The sequence below is a fragment of the Acomys russatus genome, chromosome 12 (genome assembly GCF_903995435.1).
Source record: "Acomys russatus chromosome 12, mAcoRus1.1, whole genome shotgun sequence".
Lineage (NCBI taxonomy): Eukaryota > Metazoa > Chordata > Mammalia > Rodentia > Muridae > Acomys > Acomys russatus.
In genome coordinates, this window is record NC_067148.1 from 12,576,788 (window position 1) to 12,590,659 (window position 13,872).

At 43.9% G+C, this 13,872-nt stretch overlaps 1 protein-coding gene across 2 annotated transcripts; it reads right to left on the reverse strand.

The window, feature by feature from the left end:
- Positions 1-2,449: 2,449 nt before the first annotated feature.
- Clk1 (CDC like kinase 1) lies at positions 2,450-12,527 on the reverse strand. Of its 2 annotated transcripts, XM_051153846.1 has the most exons (13): positions 12,363-12,527; positions 10,408-10,568; positions 9,567-9,792; positions 8,538-8,628; positions 8,080-8,146; positions 6,514-6,630; positions 6,259-6,425; positions 4,421-4,515; positions 4,205-4,334; positions 3,740-3,822; positions 3,540-3,619; positions 3,203-3,293; positions 2,450-2,802 (listed from the first exon to the last, which is right to left on the reverse strand). In XM_051153846.1, exons 2-13 carry the CDS (start codon positions 10,566-10,568, stop codon positions 2,659-2,661), a joined length of 1,452 nt encoding a protein of 483 aa, XP_051009803.1. In that variant the 5' UTR covers positions 12,363-12,527; the 3' UTR covers positions 2,450-2,658. The 2 variants fall into 2 exon arrangements, with proteins under 2 accessions (XP_051009803.1, XP_051009804.1); XM_051153847.1 differs by lacking the exons at positions 8,538-8,628; positions 10,408-10,568; positions 12,363-12,527 and having other exon boundaries at positions 9,567-9,714.
- Positions 12,528-13,872: the final 1,345 nt, after the last annotated feature.

Consider the following 13,872-nt stretch of genomic DNA (forward strand, 5'->3'; position numbering starts at 1 on the left):
CCTGCAGGCCAGCAGAGGACACCAGATCACATTATAGACGGTTGTGAGCCACCATGTGGTTGCTGGGGATTGAACTCAGGACCTCTTGAAGAGCAGATTGTGCTCTTAACCACTGAGCCATCTCTCCAGCCTCTTAAGTGTAATATTTGTTTTTTTGAGACAGGATTTCTGTTACACAGAACTCTGGCTGTCCTGGACTCTCTTGGTAGACCAGGCTGGCCTGGAACTCAAGAGTGTCCCAGTGCTGGGATCACAGGTGTGCATTGCCACCACATCCAGCTTAAGTCAAATTTTATTTTGTTTGTGTTTTGCTTTTGAGACAGGGTTTCTCTGTATAACAGCTCTGGCTGTCCTGGAACTCCTGTGTAGACCAGGCTGGCCTTGAACTTTCAGAGATCTACCTGCCTCTGCCTCCCAAGTGCTGGTATTAAAGGTATGTGCCACCGTGTGGTTTTTTTTTTTTTAAAGATTTATTTATTTACTATGTATACAGTGCTTTGCCTGCATGTACACCTGCAGGCCAGAAGAGGGCACCAGATCACATTATAGATGGTTGTGAGCCACCATGTAGTTGCTGGGAATTGAACTCAGGACCTCTGGAAGAACAGTCAGTGCTCTTAATCTCTGAACCATCTCTCCAGCCCCTTTCTCCCTCTTAAGACAGGGTTTCTCTGTGTAACAGCCCTGGCTGTTTTGGACTCACTCTGTAGACCAGGCTGGCCTCAGGGAAATCCACCTGCCACTGCCCCTGGAGTGCTGGGATTAAAGGTATGAGCCACTATGACCGGCTCAAGGCACTTCTCAAGTTGCGCATTTTGTGTGTATGTACCTGTGTAGAAGAACATTAACTTTCCAGGGCTGGAGAGATGGCTCAGAGGATAAGAACACTGGCTGTAATTCTGAAGGGTCTAAATTCAACTCCCAGAAACCACATGGTGGCTCATAACGACATAATAAACCTTAAAATATAACAAAAAACTCAAACCTTCCAGAGTTGGTTCTCTCCTTCCACTGTTTCCAGAGCTCAAACAAACTCAGGTTGTCCAGCCTATTGGCAAATGTCTTTATGTACCGAGCCTACTCAATTTTTATTTTTGAGACAAGGTTTCTTTTGCCTCCCTGAGTGCTGGGATTAAAGGCTTGTGCCACTGCACCCCTCAGCAGTCCTCTTTACTATTGAACTTTCTCTTTTATTCAGTTTTGTGTTTTATGGGCTGGAGAGATGGCTCAGTGGTTAAGAGCACTGTCTGTTTATCCAAAGGTCCTGAGTTCTATTCCCAGCCACCACTTGGTGGCCCACAACTATCTTTAATGAGATCTGGTGCCTTCTTCTGGTGTGCAGGCAGAATACTGTATATAATAAATAACCTTTAAAAAAAAAAAGGTATTCACCACCAACTTTGTGATAAGATTAAAACGTGAGTATTGGGGGCTGGAGAGGTGACTCAGAGGTTAAAAGCACTGGCTGCTCTTCCAGAGGTCCTGAGTTCAATTCCCAGGAACCACATGGTTCCCAACCATCTGTAATGAGATCTGATGCCTTCTTCTGGCCTGCAGGCTTATGTGCAGACAGAACACTACAAAATTTTTTAACAAACAACAAGAAGGAAAAAAAGGTGACTATTGGCCAGGGATGGTGGCGCACACTTTTAATCCCAGCATTTGGGAGGCAGAGGCAGGCCCATCACGAGTTTGGGGGGCCAGCCTGGTCTACAAAACAAGTACAGGACAGCCAGGGTTACTACACAGAGTACTGGGCCATCTTTCTCTAACTTTGTATTAACCAATCTGTATGGTGTCTGTATTCTGCTTGTTACTATCTTGTGTTCCTTCAAGCTATTCAGTCACACTTCTGATTCAGGTTCCTGTAATGAGGCAGGGTTCTCTTGCTTTGTAGACCAGGCTGGCCTCAAACTCACTGAGCTCCACCTGCTTCTGCCTCCTGAGTGCTGGGATTAAAGGCCTGGGCCACCATGTCCCACCCCACCCCCTTCTTCACTTAAAAACTGAGCAGGTTTGGGGCTAGAGATATGGCTCAGCAGTTAAGAGCAGGCTGCTTTTCCAGAGCTGGGTTCAATTCCTAGCACCCACATGGCAGGTCACAACTGTCTGTAACTCCAGTTCCAGGGGCCAGACTTAACACACAGGAAATAATACCAGTGCACATAAATTAAAAAGAAGCTGGGCCTGGTGGCGTACACCTGAGTCTAAGACAGCCAGGGCTGTTATATAGAGAACTGGCTCCTTTTGCATAGGACCCAGGTTTGATTTCCAGCACCCACAAAGCATACATTTAACCCTCACCACCAGTTTAGGGGACCCACTCTTTTCTGACCTGCATTCATGGGGTGTGGGCATACATGTAGGTGAAAACACCATTATACATAAAATAAGTTATTTCCAGAGTTTAAATTGTTTGCAGAATGACAGTACACCAAACTGTATAGACTTATAAATTCATAAGTGCAAAGTTTATTCCAAATAAATCATTCTATAATTACAAGATACTTGTTATTTGGCTTGGCCATGTATTTAAATCATCTAAACAAACAATACAAAACATAAGAAATGTACAAAGCTATACAAAATAACTTAATAGTTAAAAACTAGACTGATGCAGTCCAAGATCTCTTTCAGAGCACTATGCGTATTTATAAATCATGTATGTTTTTTAAGTGGGTAAAAGAAAGGATGCTTTAGAGCTTCTTTAAGAGTAATTCTTCTGGCTGGATCATACTCCAACATTTTCCCAATGAGGTCAAAAAGCAGCTCATGTTCGGCATCCTGAGATAGCATAAGCTCCTGAAATAGAGGAAAACACTCTATTACCTGCTGAACTTTCTCCACATAAAAACAGAAGGAACCTCTTCCAACCATAGGTTGCCAGAGTACTAGGCCTGCCTTTTAAATCACTACTAAAATGTTTCTAAGAAGAGGGAGGGAAAAGCCACCAGACACAATAGTGTACACCTGTAAGCCCAGCACTGGAAGGCTAGTGGAAATTTCTGAAGCCACCCCGGAGTACATATTAATATGTCCATGTACAAGACCCTGTCTCAGAAAAGCAAACTCAAAACCAGAGACACTAGAGGGTAAAGGTTTGCAGTAGATGATAATGGCCAGAGTTCATTACAGGCCAAAAGTATGAAAAGGACGTGAGAATATGGGCGTCCTGGTGGTCTAAAGACCATCCGAGGCTTACCTTCAGAGGCTTACAGCGCCGCTTAACGTATCTGCCAGCAGAGCTGTGTTCATCCCAATCTAATTGATCACGATGGAAATATTTACGTTTCCTAAAACAGTTAAATGGCCACATTTACCATACTGACCTCTCCAAAGTTAAAATATCCAGAAAGGCGAATAGTTGCACCAATTACTATATTTTTCCAGATTTTATCTTTTTGTAGAGATTTAAGATATAACCGAGGAACAGAAATACTAAGTTACTCTCCGTCAACAACGCAATGTGCTATTTAACTGAAAAATAATTAGTTTATTAATAATTTCATTCAGAATCTAATGGTACTAAGGAAGCGTACCTGGTTTTCTGTATCATGTGCTTTGGTAGTGGTCCAAGAATCCTTTGCATCATTGCTAAATGTTCCCTGCTATCATGAGTCTGAAACAAAAACATTTGTAAGCCAGTAACACTTATACCTCCATGTCCCATTTGACAAGCTAGTGCTTCTTACTGCAAAGCGAACAAAGCCACCACAGTACAGCATGCATTGTCACTTACCGGGAAGACCGTGAACCCAAGGTAATACTCAATAAGAATACATCCTATACTCCAGACATCACATGGCTGCGCCCACCCTAGAGCTGCAAAGCAACAAAGCACAATGTGAGGGAGAAAGCCTTGATATTTCTCAAAGACATTTTACCACAAAAGCCAAAAATAACTCCAAAGGCCCTGAAGTAGATAGAGATTTAGTGACCTCTAATTAAAAAGGCGAGTGACACCATGCCCAGCAATTTGAAGATTCTTAACATAATTTCTAATACGGCTTGTTTTGTTTTGGATAATCCTGGCTACGGGGCCACATGCCTTGGTAGGCGAGGCTAAGAGCTGAACCACTGAGCTACATTCCCTAATCCAGAGTATTATGTAACGAGAAAATGCTCAACAAAAACAGTCAAACTACAAAATGTATGTTGGATTCAATAGAGCAGCGTGGGCTGTTGAAGCATTTAGGGCACTAACCTAAGATAACTTCAGGCGCTCTGTAATGCCTTGTAGACACCAATGTACTGTGATGTTCATCATCGTACGTTGCACTTCCGAAGTCTACAACTTTAATATCGGGATGTATTAATGTGCGCTCATCACGTTTCTGAAATTGTAAGTGACAAGTCATGAAGGCCATCTGCCGAGCACAGCCGTCACTAGGCACTGCGATGGCCATGCTGTCAGACTCACCGTTGTGGGGTTGTAAGCCTCTGTGTAGTCGGACTTCACCAGTAAGATGTTCTCAGGCTTCAAGTCTGTGTGTGTCAGCTTATGACTGTGCAGAACTGGAAAGCACAGCGTGTAAGTACAGGCTCATACAACAAGACCGTAACAAGACATTCTAACACGTGCCTACAGTCTTAGCACTTGGGAAGTTGAGGCAGGAAAGTCTAAGACCAGCCTAGGCAAGGTACTGAACAAGACTGTCATGTTTTGTTTGTGACAGGGTCCCTCCCTCTCTATAGCCTTGTCTCCCAAAACAGACCATGTAGCCAGTCTGTCCTTGACCTCAGAGATTCCCCGGCCTTGCTCTTTGAGTGCTGGGATTAAAGACGTAAGCCACCCCACCTGGCTGGGATGTCATAAAAAAGACAGTCTGGTGAGATTGCGCAGTGGCTGGACTGCTCAAGACCCGGGTTTAATCCCAGCACCCGTATTAAGGGGCTCACCACCACCTGAAACCTCAACCCAGGGGGACTTGACACCATACAGTCAGTCAGTCAGTCAGTCAGTCATTAGGGATGCCTGATAATGAACTACTTCCATCCATACAATGTTCTATCTATCCACAGCACTCAGGTAGTTCGTACTAGGGCAGGACACTGAGAGCTAGTCCAAGTTTGAGATTACATGATGAGACTCTTTCCAATCACCATGGACTGAGACAGCAGGCAAGCCAACTCTAGTGATACTGAACGTGGTGGTAGCACATTCCTACAGCTTTAGCACAGAGCGCAAGGCTGGTCTCGGCCGCACAGCGACACTGCATCTCTCAGTGACAAGACAATGATGGCTCCCATCTATAATCCCAGCACTCAGAAGAAGACCAGCCTGGTCTACAGAGCAAGTCCAGGACAGCCAGGACTATAAGAGAAACCCTGACTTTTTTGTTTTATTTTCAGACAGGGTTCCTCTGTGTAGCCTTGGCTGTCCTAGACTTGCTTTGTGGACCAGGCAGGCCTTGAACTCACAGCGATCTGCCTGCTGGTGCCTCCCAAATGCTGGGATTAAAGAAAAATCCCTGTCTTGAAAAACCAAAATAAAAAACAGGCAGGCAGGTACCCTAGCAGTGTCTTATGAAGCTGAGATTTGTTCCATTTAAATTTTCTAGGACTCTACGTATGATAAATCAGTCTTCTGCATTTAAGTTTTATTTTTTGTTTTGAGATAAGGTCTTATGTAGCCCAGGATGGCCTCAAACTTAGATAAAAATCATTTTAAAATTCTGCTTCCTGGGCTGGAGAGATAGCTCAGAGGTTAAAAGCACTGGCTGCTACTCCAAAGGTCTTGAGTTCAATTCCTGGCCTGATACCCTCTCCTGGCGGGCAGGTATACAGGCAGGCAAAACACTATACATAATAAATAAATCTTTAAAAAAACAAAACAGCCGGGCGTGGTGGCGCATGCCTTTAATCCCAGCACTCGGGAGGCAGAGGCAGGCGGATCGATGTGAGTTCGAGGCCAGCCTGGTCTACAAAGTGAGTCCAGGATGGCCAAGGCTACACAGAGAAACCCTGTCTCGAAACAAAAAAACAAAAACAAAAACAAAAACAAAAACCCAACAAAACAAACAAACAAAAAAACCAAAAACTTGAGTCCTGGGAGTAAGGGCATGTGACACCACAGACTTTTAAAACCTTTTCCCCCTCCAAGACAGGGTTTCTCTGTACAGTACTGGCTGTCCTGGACTCTTAAACCATTCTTAACAAGCTTTCTATCTTTTAATCAACTTCATCCCAATCCCCCAACCTGTATCTACTCTCAGGCCAGGCCTTTAAATGTCACATTAAATCTCATCTTGAACTTACAGTTTACAGATTTGCATATTTGATATGCCATCTTCCTGATATGATCCATTCGAAATGGCAGAAAACTATTTTCTTTAATGAAGTCGTAAGTACTAAGCCCCAGAAGTTCAAACACAATGCAAATGTGACCACGATGCTCAAACCACTCCAACATCTGGACACAGCGGCTATAATAAAACACATGAGAAATAACTTAATACACCTTACATTTCAAATCTTTCTCAAACTATTTCCCAGTTTGAACCTGATACTTACAAAGTGCTGTGGGGGTCTGTCGTATTTAAGTGCTCCAAGACTTGTATTTCTGACCGAGCAGCTTCACAATATCTATCCACATTTTTAACTATTTTTACTGCTACATGTCTACCTCCCCTGTTAAAGAGAATAAATCTGTTAAAAAAAGATCATCTGGCAGCGCACAACTGTCTGTAGACTTCAGTTCCAGAAGACCTGAAGTCCTCACATAAACATATCACACAGGTAAAATACCAGTGCACATAAAACTTTTTAAAAATTAAAAAGATGCGCTAGGTGTGGTGGCGCTCCCCTTTAATCCCAAGATTTCTGGAGGTTCTGAGTTCAAGGCCAGCCTGGTCTACATAGTGAGTTCCAGGACAGCCAAAGCTATCGAACCATATCACTACTTGTGAGTTAATCCTTTGTTCCTTCAACTAAATACATACATGGCCAGGCATGGTGGTGCACACCTTTAATCCCAGCACCCGGAGGCAGAGGCATCTCTGTGAGTTTGAGGCCAGCCTGGTCTATAAGGTGAATCCAGGACTGCCAAGGCTACACAGAGAAACCCTGTCTTGAAAAAAGAAAACAAAAAACCCAATAAAACAAACAAAAAAACTAAAGAAACAACCCCAAAACAAAACAAAAACACAAAAAAAGAAATGAACAGGCCAAGATAAGTTAATACTATGTTTGGATAAATAACACTACCTCACTCTGCCTTCTAACTAAGCCCCCAAAACAAACGTACTTGTTTCTTCTGCTCACCACTGTCAAATACTACATCAAAGTGTTCTCTGTTCCAGGTTATCAGAAACAGAGCTGTATAGCCTCTTCTAGCTCATCAACTCATTTAAGGAAACACACTCCTAACCAATAAAAGTGGCTGCTTTGCATTAACAGGGAGGGACCCATGTCCTATCCCCAGCATTACACACACTTTTCATTTATTCAGAAGGGAAAGAGAAAGGTAGAGGAAAAACAAAAAACAAAACAAAAAACTGTAACAGCCATGTATCATTCTTATTCCAGAATTCAATTCCCAGTACCTACACTGAATAGCTCACAATCACCTGTATCACCCTCTTCTGGCCTCTGCACTCATATGCATGAGTGGACACATACAATTAAAAACAAAAAAATAATTACACCTTGGACATCTATTTAGAAGAGTAAGGTTAGCCCCAACTGTGCCTTCACAACTCTAAAGAAAAGAACCCATCTCTTTAGACTCAGCATTCTGTCCTCTCCCCAATCAAGCAGCTGCACACAGTACCAGGTCTGCATAGTGAGACAAAACCACCAAATAAACAAAGGGAAAGTACCTTTACCTAGGAATTTCTTATATCCTAAGTCAAAAGACTCAAGCTAAAGGCTACATGGACATAAGCTAAGCTAATTTTCTATACTGAAGAACTCAAAACGTAACCCTGAAACTTACACCGTGTAGCCAGATAGTGGTGGCACACACCTGTGATCCCAGCACCTGGAGGCAGCCTGCTTGAGAGTTGCAGGGCAGACAGGACAATACAAAGAAACCTTGTCCCCAAACACAAAACAAAAAGGGGAAAAAGAGAAACTTACATTTTATGATCGATGCACTCCACTACTTTCCCAAAAGCACCTTCACCTAAAGTATCAACAATTTCATCTAAAAAAGAGAAATAAAGTTTACTCACTAACAGGAAGTGGGAACAATGTACTTATAAGTGCTATCATTGCAGATTATTCTAGGAGATACTGCAAATTTCCTCATCACTAATTACTTAGCAGTCAACATCATCCAAAAACATACAGCTATTCTTAGAGCTAATTTCATTCTTAGGCTAATCTCATTAACTTGATTTACTATTCTGAAATTTCTATTTAACATTAAAACTCCAAAGAAAGCAAAGACACAATCCCCTCCCACCAAAAGAAATGAAAGCAAAACAAAAAAACAGAAAGAAAAAAAGATTTCCAAATCCCTGAAATCTTAATCTATATAGATATATAGATAATGTTATCTGAAAAGTTAATAAGTTGTGAAAAATATTCTATACATCTTGCACTTAGTACGTCTCCACTCTGACAGATCAGGTGACCCTCCTCATCATCCTCTACACTCCTGGTTCTTTTCCTTCGGTGACTCTTCTGGAAACGTCAAGTGGGCGGCACCAAGATCATCCAGCCAATCAATATACCCGAGTGAATTCAGGGCAGAATACGAAATTCATTCAGCGGGGAGATATTCAGGCATTCAGATACACGCCAGGCCACAAACGGTTGGCAGGAGCAATTTCAAATTCAGTCCCCAGAAATTCACAGGGCACATAGTTTATGTTAACAGGAGAAAAACATGGCAAGGAACAGATTTTCAGATAAGACACTCACAGTGGTAAGGCAACAAAACATAAACACAATTGTTTTTCTTTTAAAAGAAAGAAAATGCTTATCTGTAGCATTCACTGAAACATAGTGTCCTAATTTAATGCTGTAGGATGTGGTATTTACTTTACTACACTGTGGCCAAATTAAGATTCAGTCTAACTAATAAAATAATATTAAAACAGTAACTACAACTCTAGTTCTAATTTTGGGAGAAAAAAAGATTTGGTATATAACATTATAGCATTTAAAATGTTATCTGATATGATTTCCAAATTAATACATGAAACCATTAAATTTAAATCTGTAGTTTGCTTAATGAGAAAAAGATTACAGAACATGTTAATAAATGATAACTAACCCTCACACAAAAATACCTAAATCTGTAATAAACTGAATCTATCAAAATAAGATTTCTTAAAATAGCATTAAGAAAATCTTTCAAAATATATTACTTTTTAAGTTACCCCCTCCACTAATGTACTGGAACGGCACTCAGTAGCTAAGCAGTGATTAGTCTATTATTACAGAACTAAATATGCATTGTTTTCATCAACTCCTTACACAATGCACAAATACTGAAAAAAATACTCCTGCAAAGTAGAGTTGTGATGACTTTTATCTCACATTGTTCTAAATACAAATCTGCTTTCTGTTCTCCATGGAAAATAAAAACTTCCAAAATATTTAACAAGCGCTCGTACCCCATGTGAGCGACGGTGAGAGGTGACGCGGTGGCTCCTGTGTTTCCTTTTGTAGCTGCTTCTTCCACTTCTGCCAGAGGACTTGCTGCTATGGTTCTGGTACCTGCTTTCATGGTCTCCCCAGTGATAGCCTGGCTCATAGCCCATGTAGTCACTCCTGTACTCATCAACATAGCGTCGACTGTAATAATCCTTCTCATTTATGGCTCTGCTTTCCAGGTAATAGCTAGAGGAGAAAAAGTTTGTTTTATAGCAACATCAAAAAACCACCTAACACCAAATTCTCAGCTTCTCTTTGCAGTGTGGAAGATTAGACTCAAGGCCTTTGTCCAAGCTAGGCTTCCTACATTATGATCACGCAGTTAAGCAACACCATTTTTTTTTTAAAGATTTATTTATTTATATTTATTGCATGAGTGCTCTATCTGCAGAAGAGGGAATCAGATTATATTACAGATGGTTATGAGCCACCATGTGGTTGCTGGGAATTGAACTCAGGATCTCTGGAAGAGCAGGCGGTGCTCTTAACCACTGAGCCATCTCTCCAGCCCTAAGCAACACCATTTTATCATCACACATGGCCCCTGGACTTTATGCTTGCTAGGTAAACAAACATTCTGTATCTGAGCTAATTCCCAGGCCAAAAATCTACCTTTATATTGCAATATGTTGTTTTGTGTGCCTGGTATGTGTCCTGGTGTGGGTAGGACTAATGAGTGCCCGAACAGGGCATCAGGCCCCCAGGGCTGGCCTAGAGGTTACAGAGGCGGCATGCCTGAGGTGCTGGGAGCCCACTGCCTGACTGGCCGAGGCATCTTCCGGCCCATGACTGCCTCCTTACCTGTCAGTAGTTTTGGAGTGATCATATCTGCAGCGCTTATGCTCGCGGGCACCGCTATGTGATCGCTTTGTTCTTTTATGGCTGCTGCTGCTTCTCCATGTTCCATAATCCCAATCTCCTCCATCCCAGGCGGGACAGTACGTTCTCTTTGAATGTCTCATCTACATAAAAGACAAAGTTTCCCAGTTAAGTTGCATTTTTCTGTTCAGTAGTAAAAGCTTTCTTTGCAAATTCCCACTAGTTTTCATCTGTTTTTCTCCCCAACATGGTCTCACCATGTAGTTCTAGCTATGTAGACCAGGCTGCCTCTTGCCTCTCCTCTAGAGTACTAAGATTAAAGGCTTGTCATGCCCAGTGTTGACCTTTTTGTTTTAAGAACAAGGTAGAAATATTGTTGTCAACTGTCTGAAATCATAACAGGTATTGACTGTCTCAGATTCTGGAATCTGAACTTCATTCACACGTTCTTCTGCTCTGTTCTTACCATGCCCGTATATATATTTTTTCTATATAACTTAGGCAAGAGGAGGTCTGGAGACGGTGGCTCAGAGGTTAAGAGCACTGGCTGCTCTCCCAACTGTCCTGAGTTCAATTCCCAGCAATCAGATGAGGTCTGGTGCCCTCTTCTGGCCTGCAGGTGCACAGGCAGGCAGAACACCATATATATAAGAAATAAATCATAAGGAAAAAACTTAGAAAAAAGAAAAAGGAAAAGAAAGACAGACAGACTAATGATGGGCCCCAGAGAACCGGCTTGCCAGTGAAATTCAGGCAATCTACTTAACAGCGCAGGCCATGATAGGCAATAAAACGTTACTAAGAGCAAAAGTGCTGTGATTTATAACTGTTGGCTTCTTCCCTTTCCTAAAGGTAAAGGACGCCCCTTAGGAGTACAGTTTACAGCTTTGTTTACAAAGGATAATTTCTTTTGTTACAAATTACACTGAACCTTGTTAGAACAAGGAGGATTTAACAATCTCTAGGTACTAGCGCCACCTAAATCCTAATCCCCTCTTTTTGGGGGTGGGGTTCGACAGGGTTTCTCTGTGTGGTCTTGGCTGTCCTGGAGTCACTTTGTAGCTCGGGCTGACCTCGAACTCCTGCCTCCGACTCCTTCAGCGCACCTACCGGCCTGAGCCACCACAACCTGCCTAATGCCCTCTTAAAGCAATTAAGACTCTCTCTGACAGGTTTCTCTGTGCAGTCCTGGCTGTCCTGGACTCGCTTTGTAGAATAGGCTGGCTTTGAACTCACAGAAATCTGCCTGCCTGCCTCTGAAATTTTTTTTTCTTCGTAGAAGCTGGGTTTTGCCTTTGGTGGAGGTTCCCACTAAGAACTGGTTATAAGACCTTTCGCAGGCTGGCACGGTAGCGCACGCCTTTAATCCCAGCACGGAGGGGGGGGGGGCAGAGGCAGGGGCATCGCTGTCCAAGGCCAGCCTGGTCTACAAAGTGAGTTCCAGCACAGCCAGGGCTACACAGAGAAACCCTGCCTCGAAAAACAAAACGAAAACAAACAAACAAAGACCTTTCGCTTCAAATTATTAAAAAACAAAAGAAAAAGAAAATCAGCACCAAAAGCTGCATCGTGTTACTTCTTTCCTCGCGCACCTAAATCAGATTTCTTCACCACCACGGATGAGTAAAAGCAGTAATACCAGGAGGGCGCAAGCGGACGCCGCGCCCTGGCGGCGCCATTCCGGAGGACGAGCGCGGCCTCCCCACCCCCACCCCACCGCCATCTTAGGTCGAGCCGGGGCAGCCGGGGCCGCGAACGCCGTCCCCACCCGTCCTGAGAAGCCGGCGGCCACGGCTCCGCAGCTCGGGGCGATCACCGCCGCTTCGTGTGAGCTCTGCCCTGAGGGGCCGCAGCGGGGTCCTCGCGCGACACCCAGGAAGTGCAAGGAGCGCGGATGGCGGGACCCGGGAGGAGCCCTGACAGGCACCGCGTCTTACCGTTCCGCAGAGACACCAACGCCGGGGACAAAGCTCGCAAGGCGACGGTGGGACGCGTGTAGGCGACAGCGACGAACTCCGAGCGCAAAATGGAGCTGACAGCCGAGGCGCCGGAGTCTTCTCGAAAACACTGGTGACGCACGGGGCGGGGCCTGAGTGCGCAGGCGCGGTCGGCTGGCCCAGGGGCCGGGAGGAGAAGGTGTGGCTTCCTGAGGATTCCTTGGACGCTGAAGGTTACAGTCATGGTCTCCTCCACGGTGACAAAGAGCTGAATCCGACCCTATGAACAAGGAAGACGGAGGAAGCAGGGCGAATAGTAGGACGTGCTCTGATTGCAAGCGTTTAGACGTTGTAAACTACACCAACAAAGTAGCTTTGGTTTAGTAATTGACTTTGACGAAGGTTTTCTGACCATGCTCTTGCGCAGCCGACCAAACGCGATGTGAGCACCTGCCTCAGATTCCTGTTGCCTTGATAGACTGAACCCTTGAACAATAAACCAAAATAAACCCTTTTGTTGAACTTATCCTAGTAATTTATGGATACTGGGTTCACATCACCTTTATTACTGTAATCTGTTAGAGGATATTTGTTCCGATTGTGACTCCTAAGATTGTGACCCCTAAATCCCTGTTTCTTGTGATTGAGCCCTAACACGAAAACCTTTAATCCAAGACCTGTTTATTGCAAACAGGTGCATAGGGTTTAATAAAGCTAAACCGGGCGTGGTGGCGCACGCCTTTAATCCCAGCACTCGGGAGGCAGAGGCAGGCGGATCGCTGTGAGTTCGAGGCCAGCCTGATCTACAAAGTGAGTCCAGGATGGCCAAGGCTACACAGAGAAACCCTGTCTCGAAAAACCAAAAAAACAAAACAAAACAAAACAAAACAAAAAAACAAAAAACTAAGCCTAGGTCAAGAGGCAGACCAAGAAGCCAGCTGACAGGGATTAAAGAGTAGGCGGGACTTTGAAGTCTTGTTTAAGGCAGAGGTGGGAGCTCTTAGCTCTTTTGTTAGAGATAAGGTTTCTCTGTGAAGTCCTGGCTGTCCTGGACTCTGTAGACCAGGCTGGCCTGGAATTTACAGCAAACCACCTGCTGCTCTCCTGTGCCACCAGCGAGCTTTTAGCTCTTTAGCTCCTTGGCCTTTGAGCTTGCAAGCCTTTAGCCTTGGGGGGTTTTTTTGGCCCCTTCCTCCTCGGCTGTTAGCTGAGCAAGTGAGCCATTTGGGCCTTTTCCGTCACGATGTCAGGTTTTTACCCCAGCATCTGGCTCCTGAATCTTTATTGGTAAGAGGACGATTGAGGTTTTCATTTAAATCAACAGTAATCTGCACAATTTTATTTTATTTTGACACAAGGTCTCACTCTTGTAGCCCACAGTGACCTGAACTCCCTGTATTAGACCAGGTTACCCTCAAACTTAGGGAGATGCTCCTGCTTCATGTGTGTTAGATTACAGCTGTTTATCACCAAGAGCTCAACCCCAAAGAATAATGTTCTGTAGTGGAAC